The sequence below is a fragment of the Haliaeetus albicilla genome, chromosome 3 (genome assembly GCF_947461875.1).
Source record: "Haliaeetus albicilla chromosome 3, bHalAlb1.1, whole genome shotgun sequence".
NCBI classification, from domain to species: Eukaryota; Metazoa; Chordata; class Aves; order Accipitriformes; family Accipitridae; genus Haliaeetus; species Haliaeetus albicilla.
In genome coordinates this window covers 5,571,743-5,595,592 of record NC_091485.1, presented here as the reverse complement: position 1 = coordinate 5,595,592, position 23,850 = coordinate 5,571,743, and the positions used below count along the sequence as shown (strand labels likewise).

The 23,850-nt window shown below is 39.7% G+C and overlaps 1 protein-coding gene across 2 annotated transcripts in view; it reads left to right on the top strand.

Annotated features, from left to right (window-relative positions):
* MOCOS (molybdenum cofactor sulfurase) overlaps positions 1-23,850 on the top strand; it is a 225,253-nt gene that overhangs the window by 20,786 nt on the left and 180,617 nt on the right. Inside the window, exons 2-3 of one of the 2 annotated variants that reach the window (XM_069778726.1) lie at positions 5,768-5,857; positions 8,506-8,572. In XM_069778726.1, the coding sequence (XP_069634827.1) occupies positions 5,768-5,857; positions 8,506-8,572 (157 nt within the window). Of the gene's footprint in view, positions 1-5,767; positions 5,858-8,505; positions 8,573-23,850 lie in introns of those variants that run through there. The other variant, XM_069778727.1, reaches the window with a different exon arrangement.

The window sequence follows — 23,850 nt, the reverse complement described above, 5'->3', positions numbered from 1 at the left end:
CTTACGGGTAGGCCAAATGAAAGAAGTGGGTGCTGATTGATCCCTTTACTGTGGTCTCATTTAGCACAGAAGCTGGCAAATGATGAAATTTCATGGCATGTAATTTTTTTTTTCTGTAGCTGTGAAAGATACATTTCATAGGGTTGGATGTGACTTCTTAATAAATGTGAAAGCCTTGCTTGCTTTTGCGCTTACATAGACCTCAATACCGGCAAGCTGTAAGCTGCAAGTAGGGGCTCATGTACATAGAATAGTGTCAGTGCTTACTGGAATAACTCTAGCCACCTAAATAGCTTTTGTGGAGTCAGTATGGCCCCTGCTGAGGAGTACAGCAAGCAAAGAGGGTGTATGGTATTGACTGTAAACTGTTTTAATGTTCTGTCTGCTTTGATGTAGGTAGTAATGAAATGAGAGCAAATAATGCAAGCCAATAGCACGTGGAGAAAAGTAATGGGGACTTATTACAGATAAATGTAATTGCACATTTCATGCTTTGCTTTTTGTAATCACTCCATCAAGTCAAACACTAAAATACATTAATTAAATACCAGTTTCCCACAGAACTCAGTAACTTGTTAGTGGCCCTTAAAATATTGACACCATTATCCAAGTTGCTCACAGTCCAGTGAGGATCAGCATTTGGCAGTCAGGTTGAGCTGTGATTACTTGAATTGATGAACTCAGTGGACTGACAGTGGGAAGCAGAATGTGCCCCATGGCTGCAGGCTGACTGCTGCTTTACTTCACCGGGTCTGTAGCAATTAAATCAAATCATGCTGAGGAACAGTGTCTCCTTTAACTGCATGGTAACTATTCAGGCCTTGTCCATCAAGCACTATGGTTTTGTGGTCTTTTGAAGATCTCCTTGGCCCAAAGCAAGGGAAACAAAACATTACCTCGTCTAGGAGAGCAGGAGCGTTTAGGTGAGTGGCACATTGTTATTCAGAAAACACTCTGGTTTTGATAGCTTTTGTCTAAATTGATGCTAAAGAGGAACTGAAGGTACAGGTAACAATATTCAATATTCACTAAATGTTTAATCCAGAAAATATCCAGCAAAAGTAATTCTCAAGCCATATTAGTAGGATTTTTTTTTGGGTTTTTTTTTTTTGGTTTTTTTTTTTTTTTTGTTTGCATTTAAGGTACTTCATTAATGGTTTTGCACAACCAGGATCTTTATCTGTCTATACAGTGTGTGGGCATATAATGCCCTGTATCACTATGAGATTTCAGGCACTTTTACAAAGGTTACATGTATTACATAGTTAAAGGTACTTTTGACATTTAATTTAGGAGCATCCCTGGGGGGAGCTAAGTTCTTATGCAGTCAATGGAAAGAGGGAGCTGCCTCTAAAGGGCATCTGACTTAGATGACTAAAATAACCTGAGGTACCTGTACTTGTTAAAACCTCAGTGTCCAAATGATATCACACTTGTCTACAACCTCTGTAGAGCCCTCTCCTCCCTATTTTGACACTTGGTTGTTATCTTGCTTTTGTTTTGGTGTATGAAAATCTCTCATATTTATCTTTTGACATATAATGCTTAATTTTGCCTTCAGCTTGTTTTCATATAATCTATTTCATACTGGTTTTATTAATATTGCTGTACTTAAGATATATACTGTCTCCCCAGGGCATTGGCTGTATCTACTTTACAAGTAATATTGTGTATATAATCCCACTGAATTGCAATTATATCCGCCAATCAAAATTCATGACTCTGTACTGTTGCTGCCTTGTAACTACACATTTCATTCTTCATTATGAAACTTTCAGCAATGTAGCTAGCAGCATGTAATCAGCTGGAATGCAGGAATTTTGGAGTGCTGTGGCTGTAAGAAATAGCTGTGAAGCCACAGTGCAGGTCGGTTTGTTTTGGTGAATGTGGTAGAATCACAGGATGGCAAAACGTTAAGGAGGTGGACGTGGAGCAGCCACACGGAATGTAGGTAAAGTCGTCATTTCTGGAAGTGATATTCAGTCAAAGTTCAGAAATATGAAGCACCAAGAACAATTCCAGGGATTAAAAGAGCAGATTACATAATACCAAAGTAGTAATTTAGCCAGGGAGGAGCTGGGTGGCCAGGCGTGGGTTTACGGGTGGGATGTGAAGGAGGAAAAAGCTTACTCTCCATGTGCCACCAGGCCATTGTAGGGAGTGCCTCCATGGTCCCTCTGTGCTCCTGCCCCTCTAGAACATCCTCTGGGTGGTAGGCATATACAAAGCTTAATAATTACTAAAAGATTTAATGAAGACATAACCACCTTGTTCTACTGTCAGTTGGTCAGATGATGTCTTTAAATTTCTTCAGTCAGGTGGAGTTACCTTTTAGGAAAGCGTGCTTTTGTCAGAAGCAGGTATTTTGGCTCCAAAATATTAATCCAGATAGTTTCTTTTTGCCTTGGGTGTTTTGCAGGCAGTCAGACTATGTACGGTTAAGTGTTCTCACCTGGTCTTAAGCTCTAATTTTAAAATGCTCCAAATTAAATTATCTTTATCTTTTTTCATTTAAGAGATAGAAATGTTCAGTTAAACTGAATGGTCCCTGGCATTCCTGAGGCTGTATGTGCACGTGCTCTCGTGAAGTTTTACAAAGAACCAAGGCAGGCATGCAGAGATGGTGGATGCTTTATTAAGAGGTGAATTGTTGCACGGAAGGAGAACAGAGAGCTGGGCTGGGGTTTTCTTCAGCAGGACAGACTGGCCTGCACTGGTTCCCAAAGAGTTCCCCATGTAAAATTAATCTGCAAGAATATTAGCATATGAATGTTACAGCTTATGAACCGATACTCTTGCTGAATAACTTTCCGTAACTAATGCCGACACATTGAATGGTTTTCGATACTCCTATAAAAAAACCCCCTCCTTCTGAAATGTGATTTTATCAAATAGTTGGTATATTATTAGATCAATGAAGTCAGTTACACATTCCAAATGTAATAGTATGTAAATTAAACTAAAAGTTAATTTTACATTTTCCCTGAGCAATGAAACCATGTCCTGATGGATATTGCATTTTAATTTTCTTTTGGTTGATCGTATTATATTTTCTTTCTCCTGTTATTTCCTGTACACAGTATAATTTCATAGTGCTGACAGCCTATATACTAAATACCACAGTGAAACAGGGGAAACTGTATTATTCTGTATATACTGACAAATCTCTTTGGTTAAAGTGCGTTCAATAAAGTTAAAATAGCAAATGTTATTAAACCAGGGAAAAAGCACAATGAAAGTTATTAATGTTCTTTTCTTTGCCAGTGTTATGCATGTGCCACATTTTTTTTCTTTTCTTTAGAAATATAGTTTTATTGAAGTAAGACAGGAAGGAAAAAACTACACCATAAAAGTGCAATAGCAAGATATTTGTTTCGGTGCAGTCTCAAATGATGAGAGAGCCTATTTCTTTTTTTGGGCAGTGGAGAGAGAGTGTTAAATGCTGTTCTCTGTTTTCAATTAAACAGCAGCATTAAAGTTTAAGAATTAATAATTTTTCCTTCCTCAGCCAAATGTCCTCCCACATTTTTGAAGTAATACAACCGGAGGAGGATTTAAAAAATGGCAGGCTGTTTTTTTTATGTCCATTTCACAGAACTGGAATATTGTCCTTCATAATGAGCTACGCAACAAATCAAATTTGAAAAACCACTTAGGGGGCCTTTACTTAGAGATCTTTTAGTCCACATTGCCTCACAGGAGCGTCGGTCGGGACAGCAAGCACCCATATCCCCTTGTCGGTGGATAGTTTGCGTTTGAGGAGCCTCAGCCGGTTGCCTGGTTTTTCCTCGTGCTGTACGGTTGTGTTATCACTTCGATGCCGTCAATCTCCTTAGGGCTGGAAGGATCCAAAACCGTCAGTTGTCTGCCTCCAGCGGCTGTGCTCGCAGTGCCGATAAGAGCTAACGAGCCAAATGGCACCTCTGCGTGGGCTTGCGTTGAGAAAGAGCGTTGGCCGGGATGGCCGCCTCCAGGACAGCGGTCCTTCCTCCATCTTCCTGGCTCAGGGATGCCTCTTCCCTTTCTCAACTCTAGGCCTGCCTTTCCCGGCTCTCCCAGCCGTAGCCAGTGACCGTGGGTCGTTTATAGCCCCGACCGCCGCCATTGAGCTGGGCCCCCGGTGGTCGTGGCTGTTGCTTCCCCGCTTCAGCTCCCCCTCAGGGCAGAGGCGTTTGGTGCCAAGGCGTGGGCCGCGCGGGCCTCGGGGCGGCCATGGCGAGCGTTTGGCCCGCCGGAGGGAAAGCTGCCGTCCCCTTGCTGCCGTCCCGTTGCTGGAGGAGGCCATGCCGCTCCGCCGGGCAGGGGCCTGGCTGCCTCCCACCGCGACGCAGCCTGCCTCTCTCCCTCCAAACCCCCTCCATTTTGGGGGGGAGCCGAGCAGCTGGAACCTTCCCTGTCAGAAACTGGGTCATCTGGACCCCCGTATGCGTTTTGACCCCCGTGTGCTTCTACGTGCCGCTTCATACCGCTTGGGAGAAACTTTCTAGGATTTCAGAAAAAATAGCGAAAACCTAAAATGTCTGTACATCTAGTAAATCCACCCAGGTTTTGTCCACGCTCCACCCCTCAAAGCACCTCAAAACACTTGGTTGACTTCAGGCCATCGTTAAAAATTGTGCTTTTGCTAGACACTGTAAGTCGGCAAATCTTAAGGCGGGGGAGGGCTTTTCTCTTTTGAAAATAAAAGAAGGGATGGGTGTCTGGATTGGTTTTATCATTAGCACTACCTCACACCGTTACCCACTGAATCACTGCTACAGCAACATAATATATAATAATATGTATTTCCAAGTGTCGAGGCTTCTTGTTTAAAGCTTAACTCGGTTTTAAATCCCTGTGGAAAGGGAAGGCCTTTAAAAGACTTAATAAATTCTAATCTTAATCATATTCATCATTATTAAAATTTGAAATAGGTTGAAATACTTAAGGTAAGTGAAATGAAAAAAACTAATAAAGGGCGTGAAACACACTGGAGAAATGGAAGAATAATTGCTAAAGATTAAGAAATCGAAAATGGCCAAACATGAAGAAGCCTTCGTTTCCAATAAGCATTTATTTAAAAGTTTTGCAATAGCGTAATAATATAAAAGGAGATTTTAAAAATGAATTGAATGTTAAGTGCAGCAGAGTGGCAAGAAATAATTTAAATACATTAAAACTTAAACTAGTCCTGTCTTTGGGCTTCAAACATGATTTAGGCCTTGTCAGTTCTTGAGAGAGTAGCTTCATTTGTCGGCAAGGAGGCAACACTAGTAGTGTTGTTGTTAATAATAATAATTGTCATTGTGGTAATGGTAGTCTTCATAGTAAGTAGTGCCTAGGAGCAACAAGGTACTGTGACTGAAGACACCAGCTTGCTAAGTCTTGTACAGGCAGAACAAAAAGATTTTTCTTTTCTGAAGAATGTGTAATCTAAACATGGAAGGAATGACGTCTTAAAATATTTTGGTTTTAATTAAAAATTATAAAGATGCAATCAAAATATTGGGCTTCTATTGTATCCTTTTTTTTTCTGCTAAGTGAATGAAAGACGCCTTGCTGTGAATATAGCCTGACTGTTGGAACATATTTGAGGAGTGTTTTTCGAGAGCTGTAGAGACCTCTAAGTCAGGCAGAGAAATATCATACCCCAGAAAGTTTAGGGAAATTGACTTTTTATGTGGTGTACTGCACTAGGGCTCTTTGAATGGTGCACTTCATAACGTAGTCTGTGGGAGAAAATGGAATTAAATATTTAAAAAATTGAATCTAGTAATTTTTATTTTAGGGATTACTTACCTTGACCATGCCGGTTCAGCACTTTTCCCAGAGAGTCTACTTAAAGCTTTTACTGATGACCTCAGAAACAACGTTTATGGTAAGTGCAAAACAGTGTTCCCATTATTCTTCTCAAGTTTCTATCTAAATAGATCAAAACTGTGCCTCTTGAGTTCTTGGAAGAGTATTTCTGCAGGTTTTTTAACACTGCTATAGAGTAGTTGGAAGACCAATGATTTTACAAAGGAGGCATCGTCCCTTTGTGTCACCCCTAGCTTTGTTCTTTGGTGGCCAAGGACCCGTCTGTGCTGGTGAAGAAGAAAAATCAAAGGAGCATGACTCTGTTGCCCAGGAGTTAGGGCACCATCCTGGGCATAAACAAATACAGAGTAGCTCTGAGCACTGTTTGTTCAGTGGGTGTTTTTTCCATGCAAAATGCAAAACCAATTTCTTATGCAAGGACCAGAATCCAGAACCACCACTCTCTCAGTGAGAGTCAACACAGGGGGTTATACTGCAGCTCAGTATAGGCATTTTATTTAAAAGAAAGCTTAGCTCAAAGTTCCCAAGTGAATTTAGGCAGGGAATAGGTGCTATACCTCTCCCAGACTGTTAGACTTTGGTGCATATTCAGAAAAAAGGATCTGTATTGCCAAAGCAGTCTTGTACATAAGAATGTGAGTAAAAGATATCTACAGAATTATGCAGTACCTGGGTGGAGATTTAGCTATTACAGCTGTGGACGTGGGTATTTCAGCACCCCTTATAAGTATTTTGTCCCCAGATCCTCTACTTAAACCTTTCATATCTTTCTGGCACTATTATCTAGCCAAGAACCACACAATGAATGTGCTTTTATACAAAGGCAGCATCACCCACTGTTTAGAAAATGTTGTTACTGTGTGAGACAGTTTGCATTAGAGCGATTCATGCTCAACCAGAAAAAAAATACACCGTACAGTATTATCTATATATGCTGTGAATAGTCCCACTGAAGTAATCAAAATTTCTTATTGTGTGTTACTATCTGTGGGCTATGTGTCCTTTTTGCTAGTTTTGTGTTTTTCTTCTGCTCCCTGATACATAGAGCAAAGTGATTCCTCACTTGGGAACTAGGTAGCATTGCTTTAAAAGAAAACTCTGCTCGCTCAAGCACCAGCACATTTGTGCTTATCACCTGGGCGAGCCACTTGAGAGTTCTGGATAGTTTTCATTGTCAGTGTGCTGTTGTACGTGTCAATTCCCCCTGTTTTGTTTCCCGAATGCTAGCGAGGCCAGGATCCAGAGACTGGATTTAAGATCTGTTACGAAATAGATGTTGTTTTTGATTGGGATAGGGTTTTTTGCTGTTATAACAAGATACATTGATTTGATTACATTCAAGTACATGTCAGTGATATTAAAATTAATGTTCTGTCACTACAGCCATTGTAAAGTGAAATGTATGCACTCTGATCTTAGTTATTTCAAACAACATTGGGCTCAACCCTTTATAATAAGTAACATCAGTGGTGGAAAAAAAATTAATTTGTGAATCAATTGAGTGCTTGTGAATAGAAATAGTAATGCTGCCAGTTGCATAGTACCTATAATGCTGTGGGAGAACAAATTGTATCTTTTTTAATACTGCTTTCATCTGAAATGATAACGAGACCTCTAGTATGGTCAAATCTCTTTTTTTTCAGTTACATCTCTGGTACTCTGAGGGCAGTAACTGTTGTATGAAAAGAGTTCATTTAACAGATACAGATGTGAGTGAAAGGGGAGTTTGACTTGCAGCTTTTTTTATTTTCTTGGTGATAATCCACAGGCCCGAAGAACTGCAGTTTAGCTGTTGCATGTGTAAATGAGGGAAAGTAATGTAAGTAAGAGAGATTCTCACTTCTAAATTGAGAATATTTGAATTGGAAATTACAGAAATGCAACATCAGACATGAAAAATCTAAGTATTATTTTTGGGTCTGAGGTCTAAATTTATTATTCTTTTCAACACCTTCACTCAATAACTTTCAGCAGGGTGATTTTGAAATTTTAAAAAGAGAGTAGCTAATATTGTAGCAAAATACTGCAAAAACCGTATTAATATAGCAATTTTTTTCTTGTTCTGTTTCCAAACTGTTTAGGCATGTTCTTCAAGCATTTACTAATAGGGAAGTGTGCTGTGCCTGTGTGGATATTGTTGTAATCTTTTTTGCTCAAGAAGATAAATGCATGCCCTTATTATGTGCTGTCTTAATTGTTAATACATGCATGTGCTGAGCTGTGCTAAGGTAGCTACTAATTTTGCAATAAAATTTATTTTTTCATGAGCTATTTGAATTTCAGACACTAAAAAACCCAGGGATAGTCCTGGTGTCCAATCACGAATGTCTGTTATCTCCAGACGCTGTGTCTTCTAAATTGCTTCTTAGCTAGTGTGCAAATGTATTTATGAATGTACATTCTGTCTGTAGTTTTTCCTAGTACATTTGTGCATATGCAGTTGCATTTTCTTTTTAAGGGAACTGCCTAAGTATTAGTAAGAGATCCAGCTGAAGTTTCAAGGTCTGTCATAATTGCTTTCTTCTGTTATATGTCCCTTCTCTCAACTAACTGCTCTAAGGAGCTTCAGGGCATTGCTGTGAAGTATACGTTAAATCTTTCTTTGTCATCTTTTCAGGCTGTCTTGGTGTAATACTTTCATAAAAGAAAAAATTAATAGCAAAATTGCGATTAACGATTAACTTCTATATCTCTGTTGTCTCCTAGGCAACCCTCATAGTCAGAATATCAGCAGCAAGCTGACATATGACACAATCGAGCATGTCCGATACAGGTAGAATAATCTTTCTTTCAGATGTTGCATGATGCACTTCATAGTTTTCATTTTGATTAGGCCTGTGCTGTTTTGATGACTTTGATGTGATGTCATTTTCTGAGGGTCATCTGTCACATGTAAAGAAAACACCTCACTTTAAAAACACAAGGTACTTGGACAGTCAAGTGTTGGACAAAGTTCTTTTTCTCCAAGATGCCCCAATTCTCAAAGTCCTGTAGTTAAATTAGTGCTGTAATATAAGTCCACAGTTTTAATTAAGATATAGAAGTTGGAATCTCAAAAGCGATTATTAGTGAGATGGTATGGTAAGATAGTAAGGTGGAACTAAGTGCAACGACATGGTTAAAATACAGATGAAATTAAATAGGGCGTAATGGCTTGTGAGAATTTATAAAAAGCTTATGGGAATGTGTACATTGTTTTACAGCAGGTACTTACTTCTGTTGGAGTAATAAAATACCTTTTAAAGTAGTTTTAGTGTGATTTTTAAGAGCAAAAAGAAAAAGAAAAGGTAAAGTTGAGTGTTGGGGATTCTGGGTATGGGCAGGAAAGTGAACTGAATCTCTAAATAAGGTATCCCCCTGAAAGCTCAGGATAGTGTGCTGAAAGTACACTTTTTGCCATTAGTTTACACCGTGAAGAAATATACCACTAAAGTACTTGGTTATTGGTTTTAGGGGGTTGTTTTAGGTAACTCTTGCTGTTTTATAAAATATGTCTTCATTGAAGAATATGTATGTTTTGAGTTTATGTGCCTGCTTTAATGGCATTCTTTGTGCACAGAAAGAAGTGTCATGGATTCCTTTTTGTTTTATCATCTTCCTTAAAAGCAAAGATTTCTCCAAAACACATCACAGAATTCAGATCAATAGCAATGGTACTATAGCATTGTAATGTTCATAGTTGTAATGAGGAAAATCTGACTTACACCTTTCTGCTGCTTTTTGTCTGACTGCACTTTTATGAGGGTGTGAAAAACAAGCTTTCTAGCTGGAAGATGCTGCTGGCTGTAACCTGTCCTGTCCCCGTCCCCTGCCTCAACTTTCTGGAGAAAGTATTTATTTTTGCTTCTTCTGCAACCCTCTCTTGCTGTGCAGGATGACAACCTATTAATGTAGGGCCAAATGAAATGAGAGACTATCTGTGAGGAATAGCTGTTTTCAAAAGCAGACACTTATAGCCAGGTACAGCAATACCTACAGTCCTGCAGAGTCTCCTGAGCATACCTGTGTGCTCACGTGCAGCGTTAGCATTCTGGTTTCCATTTACTCTCAGTGATATTTCAATGTTGCCATTTTATCATTCTTCTTATGAAGGCACAGTAGAAAGTGTAGCTGTTTCTAGAATAATTACTATTGTACTCTGTGTTCTTCATTGTTAGGGAGCAAGAAAACAGACTTTCACCATGTAACTAATATAGATTACTTTAAAAGAGCTGAAATCTTCAGCTGGTTTTATTTTGGATCCTGCTTTAAAAAAGCATGAGAATTCTATAAGAGCAGGATGGGAGACGACAAGAACTATACCAGTGTTTGTATTGGGTTTGTTTTGTTTTGTTTTTTCTTTTTGGAAAAAAAAAATCTCTCTGCATCCAAATGAACATTTTTAGTATTGCACCTAACAAAATTTGTCATCTATCCCTATAGAAATTCAGCCATTATTCCCCAATAAAGATTTAAAAAGCATAGTCATCAAAAAGACAGTCATAAAAATTCAGGAAGAAAATGCCCCAAAACCACTGTCAGTAAGTCAGCTATCTAAAAGGCAATAAAAGTATATTAAAAATCTATACTTCCTTGCCATTGCAGCAAATCAAAATAAGCAATATGACAAGACAAGGAGACAGACAGCGCTGTCCTGTATCACAGTGCAAAGATTGGATTTCCTCAGTGAAAGAATAATTCAGTGGGTAGTTTCAGAAATCTTAAAATGAATTGCTTGCTTATAATTCTGCTTTTGGCACATGGCTGCAGCCAGAAGTATGTCTGTTTTTCAGTGTTTGACTCCAGGACAGTATGATTTAAAAAAAATTTTTTTTAATTTGATTTTCTGATGAGATGACACAAGCAACTAATTAAAAATAAACAAAAAGCTTAATTTTTGATTTATATTTGTCGATACTGGTGATAGCAACATCAGAATAGACTTTCCTAATCTAGCACTGTTCCACAGTACAAAGCTGTATGATTTGGTTTTGCCTTCATATTTGCGTGACAGACAGAAACCACTCTGAGAGCATGGATTTGCAAGAATATAAACATTAAATATTTTTGTCAATGGATGTTTTCTATGATTTACAAAATTACAGTAAACAAAACGGCTTAACTCTTGACCAATTCAAGTACAGTAAGAGTAAGAATAAGTATTTTATTCTTAAAACATTGCTTCTCTTTACTTGAAATGAACTGCTGAGACTTTTTTAACATTGTGTGTATCTCTACATTAACCATGAGTGACGCTGAGAAGAGGAAGCAAGAACTGTAATAAACCTTACTGAAATGTATTAAATGTATTCATCAAAAGATTATAGATCCTTTTTATGACTTTGCTTATGGATGTACGGAAATGCCATTGCTCCACTTCCATACAGCTAAAGAACATGAGTGCAATATCTCCTTACAATGCTGCAGATAATGCAACTCAGAAATTCATTATATTGAGTATTAAATAACCCTTTTCCCATATGCAAATGTTTTAAAATACTAGTTTTCTGAATATTTTAAAATATTGTCCTTGTAGATCTTACACTTGCAATATCAAATAGTGCAGCAGTGTCTTCTAATCAGAGCCAGACTGAAGTTTTAGTGTTGTTTTATGTTTGTGGTGTGTTTAAGATATACAACAGGATACTTTTTCATTTAAACACAGTGTTGTTGAATTCAATAGAGTTTTGATGTTCATCCTTGAACTTTCAGGTACTATGAAATGTTAAACTTAATCATACTTTGAGAATTCAAATATATATTAAAAAAAAGCAAAAAATTTCAGTTAAGAATTCAGCACCAGGCAACTCACAGACTGTGGCAACATTTGTATTATAGAATTTTCTCACTGAAGTTAAAAGGATTTGGCATTGAGCTAAATGGGATCAAGTTTAAATACAGAACCAAAAAGTGTATTTTTGTAAAGGCCTCTCTCAAAATATGCCATCTAAGTAACTATAAGAGGAGAATGATTTCTGTGGCCTGCGCATACGAACGAACACAGGTGCAGTGGGCATGCACAAAATGAATGTAAATGGCTTAATACTTAAAAAAAATATTTGCTTCTGTGGTAAAACACACAGGTGCTACTGAATTTTGCTAAGGAAGCAGTCTTATAAGTGCTGTTTATAATTTCATTTACATTGTATTTGTAGAGATCATTTCACGATAGCAAGGTAAAGCTTTACATTTCTTTTATAAGCATTATACCTTGCTTGTGAAATAAGTTTCCATTCCAAGTCTTTTTTTTTTAAAGAAATGGTGCTATGCGCAAGGTAAGAATTTTTTCGTTATTCCCAGGTTTAAGCAGTTCTGTGTCTGAAAACAGTAATGTTGGAACTGATACATACATGAAAATTGGTTGACCTTTCCTACACAGTAAGAAATAGTAGATACAGTATCTGCTTAGTATTGATTTGTCCTTTGCAAAGGTCATCGACGGGAGACCATACGGATGAGTGACATCTGAGCGCTGCGTCCTGTCCTTGTTAATGGTACCTATCAGCTTGAAAACCTTGTTTCAAAACTAGGACGGTTCAGCCCTTTTGCATGCTTGTTCTGTAACGCCATTTGCAAATGCTGCTTTTCCTGAGCCCGCTGCTCAGCAGGGCAAGTCTGAAATACCACAGTCAGTGAAGTCTAGCAAAAGGCGACAGTGCTCACTGGGGTGACTCTGTACATGGCAAATGGGAGAAGCATTAGAAGCTAATTACGAATAATGGATAGATTTTTTGGAGGAGCTTGATAATAGGCAAGAGGGGTGATCTCTTTCCTCACATAATGATTGTATGTAGGCGTGCAATGAAACAGTCCCAGTGTGCCCACAGTGAGCTGGCTGAGATCCCACCTCTGTGCTCTGTTGTGCACCGAGTGACGACAGAGCAATAGCTTTGGTACAGATGCTTCTTCTTTTCTCCTTGGCCACACCTAGCCTTTTATGCAACCGTGTGAACCTATTTCTTTTCTCCCTAGCACTAAAGAAAAAAGCTAGTGGGATGGATAGTAAACTTAAAATGAAGACAAAGGGCTCCATTTTATAAACAGTTGTTTCTAGGGGTCAATCTATTACTTTTGGTGGGTTTACTCTTTGCAATCCTATGCAAGGTAGTAAAAAGTTTCTGGACAGGGTAACATGTACTGTTATTTTTTAATGAGTTAGGAGGTTGGTTTAAGAACCGATGATATCAGTCTGTTTTACTTTGGAACTTTGCTCCTGGACTTTCATCTCTGTTTTAATAAATTCATTAATCATTAACTTGATAAACTGAAGCTTTAGAAAGGAATTTGCTAATACTGTCTGTTACTCTTCTGGTAGTCAGCTTTATACCTTCATGGTTTATATGAAGAGATTGCGGTAAATGAAATTCGTACATTCATGATCATGCTCTTTGAGCAATCTTTGTTGCCAAGAGAGCCAAATCTGGAATGCTTCATTTATTGAAAGAAATAAATATTTCAGTAAAATAAATTAAAATCTGGAGGTCAAGATTGCTAGTTTATGAACATAAAGGATGAAACGCTTCCGGGCAATTCTGAGTTTAATTTGTATGGGTGGTTAGAAGGTGTTTTGCAAAGAGGTCTGAAAAAAGGTGGATACGACCTTTAATTTTTTTCCTTCCCAATTCAGAAAAAAACCTCAGGAATCTGCTTTTATGATGTGGCTGTTGCAAAGAAGCAAAGAAGAATAAGTTTAAAAGCAATCTTGCTGTGCCATTGCTCTCCAAATAACATTCAGAGTAGGGAGAGTGGTACAGGCTTACTTGGGTTCAGGCCACCATGTTAGTTCACATTTCTTAAATGCACACAGCCTCGCTCTCTCCTCAGCTGCTCTTTTGACAGGGACCTGATGGCCTCTGTGTCCACAGGGAAGTCTGTGAGAGGGCACCTGAGCTGATGAACGAGATATTCCAACTGGAACAAAATACACTGATAAAACCAGCGCAATTTCCCCAATGCAAATCCCATTTTTCCCTTTTCTTCATCCCTTTGTTTCTTTCAGGGTTTATATGGAAACTTTTTACCCTCCCTAGGCTGTATAATACTTGTAGAAGAAATGCAGTGTTCCTCCCTCTTCTGGATTTGCAGTTGCTTCCTAAGAAGCAGTATAGTGAGACACCAATCTGTGACTTTTCTGGTAACACTTGTTGCCCTAGCTGTTTAGTGAGTAGTTAACATAGTCCTGTCTAGCTGTTAGGAACACCAGCAGTTCCTTTACTAGCTCCAGGGGAATCTGACAACTTCATTACTGGCCTAGATGATTATTTGTATTTTAAATAAAGCTTTTGGAAGACTGGATATTTAGCACAAAAATAATTTCTGCCGTCCCTTGTGTGCACCTGCTGTGCTTGACAACTTGGTTTTGACTTTAGTGCCCTTCTGCTTCTCAGTGTAAGTTATGTAGCATTGAAGAGGCGCTCCATTTGCTTCACGTTAAGAAATTTTGAATGCTATCCTGAATTATCTATGTTGTCCAAAATTCAGCTGTTATTTTTTCTTATGTCTAATTTTTTTGATGACTGCTGACACTTTCTGTTTTGCTCCACCGTCTGAAACTTACTCAGTGATCCTCTACCGAGAAGTGCATAACCAATGAAAGTTTAACCTATGCTGTTTCTATCTTATGTTATATTTAACATCATAACCCTGGGAAAAACTAATTCATCTATGTTATTAGATACAGAGATACAGAGATAGATATTAGATATTAGATACAGAGATAATTTATTACTGCACCTTTTTAAGCAGTCTCTAATAATCTTTCTGTGAAGTTAGCAAACCTGGTATTGAGCTCCATTTTGAACCTTATTCATTTAACTTGTAAAGCAATCTGAATACTTCATCTGTTGTTATAATTAAGCTGTTGAAGAGACACTACAGCATTCCCAAGGGCTTCCCTGGTGGCATCTGTGTCTCAATGAATCTGAAATTCCTGGTGTCACTTCTGCTGAAAGGCAGAGCTTTTTGCAGTCATCCTTACATTTGCTACCTGAGCCCCACCTTGCTAGTTTTAACCAGCAGACTTGAGTCCTTAAACAGTCATCATTTGTGTTATGAGTCTTTTTTCCCCATTGTCATGGTTTAAGCCCAGCCAGCAACAAAGCACCACGAAGCCATTCACTCCTCCTCCCCCGCAGTGGGATGAGTAGGAGAAAACATAAGGAAATGTGCCTGGGTCGAGACAAGGACAGGGACGGATCACTCACCACTTATGGTCACAGGCAAAAACCAGACTCGACTTGGGCAAAAACCAAAATAAATTTAATTTACTACAAATCAAATCCAAACAGGGATAATGAGAAGTAAACCCGAATCTTAAAACACCTTCCCCCCCCCCCCGCTTCCCAGGCTCGACTCCACTCCTGATTTTCTCTCCCTCCTCCACCTCAGCGGTGCAGGGGGATGGGGAATGGGGGTTGGGGTCAGTTCATCACACCTTGTCTCTGCTGCTTTAGCCTCTTCAGGGGCAGGACTCCTCACTCTTCCTGCTCCAGCGTGGGCTCCCTCCCACGGGAGGCAGTTCTTCATGAACTTCTCCAAGGTGAGTCCTTCCCACGGGCTGCAGTTCTTCACAAACTGCTCCAGTGTAGGTTCCCTCCCACGGGCTGCAGTCCTTCAGGCACAGCCTGCTCCAGTGCGGGCTTTCCCACAGAGCGGCGGCCATCTTGGGGGGCATCCATCCCCCTGCTCCAGCGTGGGCTCCTCTCTCCCCGGGCTGCAGGTGGGCATCTGCTCCCCCGCTCCCCTCCGTGGGCTGGGGGAACAGCCTGCCATCTACACCACAGGCTGCGGGGGCATCCCCTCCTCCTTCATTGACCTCGGTATCTGCAGAGAGGTTCCTCTCACACTCCAATCCCCTACTCACTGCAGGTTCCCCTTCTTAAATCTGTTCTCCCAGAGGCACTACCACCATTGCTGATGGGCTTGGCCTTGGCCAGCGGCGGGTCCGACTTGGAGCCGGGGAAGCTTCTAGCAGCTTCTCACAGGAGCCGGCCCTGTAGCCCCCTCCCCTGCTACCAAAACCCCACCACACAAACCCAAAACACCCATCTGAAAGCATGTCAGTTCCGACTCCACTGTTCTGTTTCCTCAGCTCTTTGGTATTGTTTTTGTTGCACACACTTCATGATCCTGTCTTGATTTTTAGCACTTTAAACACTGGTATGCACTGAAATGGTTTTATTATAAAGTCCATCTAAGTGAATAGCTATTAGTGTTGCTTATATTTTTTAATCATGAACAGGGGCTAACTAGTTCATGGCGTATTATTTACATTTTGAATATATATATATTTCTAAACTACCGGTGAACTTCTAACCTCCTGAATATAGCGATGTATTCAGGAACTTCCATTATTTTTTCTCCAGAGGCAGATATGATCTGCAAGTGTAGTAACTTTGGGGGCAGGTGACTCTGCAGTGTTTGAGTGATTTCATTACTTTTTTTTTCTCGCAGTTGTGATCTAGCCTGAGAATTATCTTCTGTCCCTGTTACATCAAGTGTAACTGCAGCTGCCTTCTCATCTCTGATAATGCCATTGGCTTTTATGCGTTGTTCCAGACTGTCTGTAGCTCATCCAGTCTTCTTACAGACAGAGCAAACACATTTGCTTTGCCAAACAATGGCACATGCCTTCAGCTTTCTCTTTCTCTAATGAACAGGTTATTTACAGCACCCATGCTAGATGCTGTAGTCCTAACACTGTTTTTTGTTTTCTATTTTGCTGCCCTCTGCAACCTGCTCTCTTGCTGAAATTCTCAGTTAATATCCTACATCTGTTAGTGGTTGTTGCTTTTTTTTCTCCCCTCAGCACTGAGAACCCACTTGACCAGAGGCAGATGCCAACTCTCTGTGTTCATTAAATAAATTACGGCTTGTTACTGAGGTCATTGCTGCCCTGCTGAAAATTTGAACCCTTCTGTGGCAAAAAGCAGGGCAGCTGCACAGCTTCCAGGCTGCCCGGGTGATGTGTTAAAAACCAAAGGGAGTGGAGCCAGTAGAAGCATTGCAACAGCAGGGTCGAGCAGAAGAAACCAAGAACAGGGAGTGCAGAAGGTTGGGCAGTGACTGGCAAGGGGTAATGACATGGTGCAAACCGGCCACCTTAGCCTGAGCAGGGATGAAATGAGACTGTGAGGGCCCAGTAAGGGTTTTAGGGTGCCAGGTTTCAGGAAAGCCAGGTCAGAAACACATCCCAGCTGGTATGGTTCAAGAGTATGGGAATGCACGTGACCTTCAGTTTTTTTGTGTCTCACCTCCTGCTATTACAGGGTACTTTTAATCTGCTATTGATGATCTTTCCCAGTGGGAGGGCTAGAAAACTCCCTCTTCCACTGGCTCATGAGAAACCAGTGTCCTTTCGTTTCTGCATCAAAATTTTGTGTTGGCTATAGGCTTCTGTGGTCTTTCCTACCATTAACCCCTTCTGATGCATTTATATAGAGGAGACCTGTCCCATTCTCCTGTTTTCATAGGTTGAAGAAGATAAGCTCCTCTAGATTCTACTTCCAAGGTGTAGTCTTCATCCCCCACGCCAATCTCATTGACCCTGTCTTTGGGCTTGTTCTGGATTGCCTTCATCTTTCTGAAATGTGTAGAATGGGGTCATTGAAATAAGTCCTGCAGTATGGCAATCAATGGTATGGTAATTGTGACAGAATAGAAGATTCTTTAAATGGTGATGTGACCTGATCAAATGTTCTGGGTGCTAGGAGAAGACAAAAAGTATTGTGAAAGTAAGGAAATGGCACGGGCATTTCAAATGAATAGAGGAAAGCTGCAGGCACAATGGATTTCCAGGATGAAAGAAAGCATGTCTTTGTGGGGATTCTTCTAGAATGTAATAAATTTGTTGGAAGATGATTTTTCTTGTTTGTTTTTGTTCTGAAGTTTCATGCTAGGCTGAAAGTGATAATGTGGTCCATAAACTGGTTGATACTGATATGAACGGAGCAAAAATGAAAGAAGACTGTGAGATTTTGTAAAGAGAGGTATTGTGTGGGAAACCACATGGACTTGAAGGAGAGAAAATTATTTGATTAACTTGATCACTTTTAGCATCTAGTTCTTTGAAGCTAAATGCACTAGCTTTCATTGGTAGTTTGAAAATATGCAGCAAATAGGTGCCTAAAACTCAGATAGACCTTTGTAGTATATGCTGGCAATATTAATGAGTTTCTTCTAAGTTTCTTTATTCTTTCCTTTGTTTCTCTGCTTATTTCATTAATTCAAGTTTCTCACTTGTTTTAAACTTTATTATTTAAACAATACTAAGGTAGTAAGCAAAGATGGTGTCCTTGAAATTAAAGGGTGCCTTTAAGAAGCAGCATGAGTCATGGTAAGATACAGAAATATGAAAGATAAATGAAGCAAGACTTGGAACAGAACTGTCTCCTTTATATTAAGGTTAATAACATCTAGTGAATCCAGGTTTAATTTGCTAGATTTTATTAGTATATTTGGTATGTGTCAAGGCAGAAGAAAATTGCATCATTAGTATTATTGAGTACCAGCTCAATAACATGTTGCTAATACTTTAGAATTTATTGAAAGCTTTTGGATGGCAAGACTGTTTAGAGGAGTAAGGTATGCATGCTTTAGATTTTACGAAGACTCCCTAGGCTTGTGATGAATCCAGTGTTCACAGTCAATAGTGTTCAAAGGAGTTTTTCAATACTCAGGCTATTCTCAGCCATCCTCTTACCACTTCTTTTAGTTTGTCTTTTTTACCTTTTTAAAAGTGTTTAATATTTCACTATATTTTTTTTGCACAATTCCTCTCACGCGATAAAGGAGGCTTTAGAGTTATGAATCACTTATTTGGAAAATCTATCAGTGTTCACAGAGCAGATTTCTCTGACTTCTGAGTAAACTATGTATGAAAACAGTGTTGTCTTGCAGGAAGGAAAAAAAACCCACGAGCCACCAAAAGAACAAACATGATGAACAATACTAAAACTGACCTCTGGAATATAATGCTGAGGCTTTTGTGCAAAAAAGGGAAGCACTCTACAGCACAGGTGTGAGGCAGAATCCTGGTTACTTTTGCCCTGCTAAGAAAAATTTCACTGACCTGTTGGTTCCAAAATTCTCGTGCCAAAATCCTGTGTGGTGTCCCAGTCAGCCATCTTTTAGGATGCTGGCTCTCTGGTGAGCCTGCTGCAAAACCTCCAGTTCACTTGCTGTCCATGCCAAGTTCCTTGCAACAGCAGAACAAGATCTGCCTGCCAGTAAGAGCTTGTCTGAAGATGCTTACAATCTTGCTGTAAATTCGTAAAAGCTGAAGGTTGTTTTATTTCACACAGATCTGTCTTCCTGTGGAAAGTGAAAACTAGAAATCCAAAATGTTCTGTTAGACAAGAGCTGCTCTGCTGGCCCTGCAGTGCTGGAAACCCTTTAGTCCCACACCAATACGCCCCAAACCCTGAAGTCCCCTTGTACAAGCTTACTGGAAAGTACCTGTCTGGCATTCCAAGGACTGAACAGCAGGCCACAGATGTAGAACTTTAATTATGGCAGAATGCTTAATGTGAACTGCATTAATATCATATACACAGTATAATGTGGGGTGTTTTCAGTAACATACTTGGGAAATGTTTCCTCCCCTGTAAAAGGTATTTATGGATGGTTTTGATCACTTGAATTTTGTCTGCAATTATGTAACTACACATTTACAATAACTGTTATTACAGCCTGCCTTTTTAGCTCTTTGGGTATTACCGTGCTTTTGAACTGGAGTAAGAAACTGTACAGACCTCTGAAGTGTGGCTGAGACAGCATATGAAGGCAGTGACTGAGCCTGGATTAAACCAGACCTCCTAACTCTTCTTGGTTGGATTCCTCCTATGTAAACAGTGTGCTACAAGCAGATAATTTCTGCATTATTGTCCATGACTCCAGCATAAACTTTGCCGGTGTTTATCTGTGATGAGTTAAATGTGTTGCGGTAGTAGATTGAAAGGAATTTGTAAATCTGTCAGCAACAGACTACCTTAGCCAAGGAAGAAGCCTAAACAACCATGATTATAGGTCAGGTAACCAAACTTGTCTGAACCAAAATAGGTAGGAGCAGTGCCTCTCCTCCCTCCTACTTGGCTGACATAGCTGCTCAGATGAAAGAGGGAGGCCTCTGACTTTCCAGTAGCACATTCCAGCTCTCCTGAGTGGCTGTCTCAGTAAATGGGATGCTGTTCCTTCTCTTCAAGTCTCCTTCTTTCTCCTTTGGGTGGGAGAAAGTTTTACCATGTGCCAGCCTTAGAAGGGCACAGTCTGGGCCATAAGCATTGTCTGAAGGCAGTGCACAAGGGTAAATTTCCATCAGTGAGAAATCCTTGCTGTGTGGGATATAGTCCAGTAATGACTATAATATGCTGCTTCATTTGTGAGAGGAAAATAAAATAACCTGATGTACTTTATAGGCACAGGTACAAGCAAGAAAGTTTCTGTAGTTTTTCAACACCTTGAGCCATACCTGTGAAAATTTAAAATCAAGGATACATAATGTGGCTCACAGTGGCAGGTCAAATACAAAAGACTTCATCTAAAAAAGCGTAAAACATTCACAAGCCGCTCCAAGTTTATCTGACCATGTTTGCCTATTTAAACATCCAAATGGGATGGGATCGCTATAGCAAATAGTACTGGCATTTAGCGTTTGTAATGAACTTCAGAATTAGTTTGATGAAGTATGCTTTTAGTATAAATTGGAGTTAAGCTGCACTGCCAAAATGTGATATTATAGGTGGTATTCCTAACAATGAAGTGCAAATGAAATTCTGTCTGCTTTTAATTAAATAAGCACACACTCCACTGAGTTTTGGAAATTTAATTCTCTTAATCTGAAGTCTCAGACCCTGAACAGCTATTGTAATTTGAAAGATAGTGCTGATATGTTTCAGGGCTGTTTGTACTTAACAAAATACTCATGCTGTTTTCTTTTGTAAATTTGGGGCCCTTTTGATTTCTTCGGATGTTTTTTTCTATTGTATGAAAAAGAGCTAAGATAACCTTCTTCCTGGTTGTGGCCTGTGAAAGTCAGAGCTGTAAGCACGAGTATCAGTGAAAGGGCTAAAGCATCTGGATTCTGGTGTTTCTGCTGAGGGTTTTTTGGTTGTGGTTGTCCCGTGTGGACAGTGCAGTGAAGAATGTTGCTGTACGTGAGAAAGGCATGCCTGGCAATTCAGAGCTGTCACAGGCCTTCCAAAGTGGGAAGGGATTGACCACAAATTTTTGCTGGGAGGGTGCTCTGCCATTTTTAAACTGCATGGCTTTGATAAGACACCGGAAAGCCAGGTGGCTGAAGATGTTCCTATGGACAGATCATAAGACTTGGAGGAAAGAGATTACCCTGACAAAGAGTCTCCTACTAGACGTAATAAATTTACACATACCAGTGCTAATTACTTCATTCTCAGTGTCGCGAAGAGGTCTGCACAGCTGATTGAATAGGGGAAAAAAAGGAAAAATAACTGGCAGCTTTTGTGTGATACTGTGCTTTGAGTTATGTGCCTTTTGAGAGAAATTAATGTATGCTTCATCCTTTTCCACTCTCTCTAATTTCATGATCATATGATTCAAGTTACTACAAACTAAAACAAAGATGGATATAAAGTCATTTAAGAATGAGAAATACTATTATTTTTTACAAGGCTACATGATATGAAGGTCTAGTTAATTAGCTAATATGTAAAAAGCATTTCTGTTTCTTGAGTTTGGTATAGTCAAATTTAAATGTTTTGATAGTGGTTTTTGCATACAAAGACCTGCATTCAAACCATTTCTGAACCATATATAAGAGGTGGCAATCTTTTGGAAAATGTTTGTATGTGGCTTATATGTTTTGGAGTCACCTCAGTTTTATTTTCATGGCCTGAAGTATTTTTTGACCTCCATTATAAGTAATTTAAAAACAGTGGCCTATAACATTTTCTATGTCACTTGCTTGCTTTCATTTTCAAGTCTAACTGAGGTTTACTTGCAATGAATTTGAGCTCTCAAATCACTTAAGCCATTACTGTAGCAGAAGCACTCTGCCTTTAGGGTGTACTTGTATTTTTACATTAGCAGAATTGTGTTTTGTACCTGTACAGTGAAATTCCCCATATCAAACTCAAACAAGAGAAATGGAAATGAAATGCTCTTTTTTTGCTTCCTCTTTCTACATGGGAGAATTTTGCTGGCGTGGCTGTATCGATATGTTACCATATACCTGACCAATGTAGTAGCTATGGCAGTAGAATTAGGTAAGTATGGAATTAAGCATTTGGGGAAACTATATTCAACATAACTTTTCAAGAAATCAGAGTTATAGTGTGCAATTAACAGCTTAATGGACCTTTACCTCTTCTAGCAGCTCATTTTAAATGAGACAGATTGCTTGGCAATGTTTAATAAAAGTTTGATTACATACAGTGTGTAAAATGAAGACTTTAAAATTAAGCGTGTTCAGAAGTAATTTCTCTCAAGCATGCGTGGGTTGCTAGAAAAAGAGAGCGTGTGTGAACTCGATAACTTAGAATATAATTACTGAGGTGCAAAGCATATTGCAAGGCATTTAAAATTTGTGAATGGCAGCTCTGTGGGAAGGTTCAATCACAGCAAAATATAAATGTTGCTAAACTTGTTTTTACAACCACAGTGAAAGAAATCGCCCTGGTGATTTATTCTGTGTAGCATACAGATCAGTGCCACTTTCTAGAAGGAAAAGAAAAAACAGCAAAATACTATTTGGTGAACAGAGGCCAGCAGACTTATCTTTCCTTCGTTCTGCTGTAGCAAAGTACTTGAAGGCAGCCTTTACGGGAGCCGCGAGATGAGTTGTGGCATAAATCATGCTCTACCAGCTTTGGTCGTGTGCTGCCATGTGTGCTCTCTCCCATGTCCTCTTCTCGTGCCTCTTCTAGAGGTTCACCCTTGGAAGCAGAGCCAGCAGACTGGAGCTGCTGACAGTCATTTCAAGTCCAGATGCTGGATGTGGTGCTGAAGCAGTGGAGACGCGCACATACGCTCAGTGCCAGCTGTGGCAAAGATGGGTAGTTTCTGGCAGGCAGCAGGGCAAGCAAATGGAGATGGTCAAAACCACTGCTGCCAGATTCACAGCAGCTCGTAATAATGGCTGTAGCATGCGGCATGCCTCCGGTCCCTGATCGGCTGGTGTCCTGTCTCTGAAAGTGGGTATGGAAGATGTCAAGTACTCCCCTGGAACGTGCCCTTCTGTCAGTGCTCTGAGCGGGTGCTCAAATTACTTGAGGCTTGCACTGGCTTGTGGATCTGGGGCTGGAAAGTCCAGGATCCTGGGTAGAGGATCATTGGTAGAGATCCTTGGTAGAGAACATAGCTCTCTGGGCACATAGCTCTCAACCTGTCTTGTACATTATTCCCACTGTTAGTTGTGTCGGGGGAGTTTTTGGCTGTATGCAGCTTTTATGCTTTTGGGTCTAGCACGAGCGTGTTGCCCAGGAAAAACTACTGATACAGTGTAAAGAAGGAAATGAGAATCTTAAATTCTTCCTAGCAAATTGTGAGAAGATTATTACTGCGTTATGCAACATTTTAGGGTCTGTAAGACCTATTAGAAAATTAATACATGTTCCTCTGGTGCATTGGTAGTCATGCTACCACTGAACTTTCTGAACCTACAGTGTTTATAGTTTGATAAGCACAATCTGTTATATGCTAATGGTATTATATTTGCTTATTTATGTAGGTAATTTTAAATGGAGCCTCTCACCATTGTACTAGGTGCTTTGCAGAAAAATTAAAAACATAAATTACATAAGCTACCTGCAGTGGGTACGGTGAACTAGGGCTGCTGATAAAAATGACCACCTAAGCACATAGCTGAGTTATCTGAAATAAAACTGAAGACAGAGAAAGGGATGCAAGTCAGGAGTGGAGAACTACTAGTCAGATGCAAAATTAAATAGTGGGTCTGTGTACTCTTTTCTAGGTCCCAGCAGCAGTTTGTACCAGGCCAAAATGATTAATGAACTGGAAATAGGGTTCTAGTAAATTTAATCATATATTTTCTACATTTCTTGAATAGGTGTTTCTTCCTTAGCCACTCTCCTCTAGATA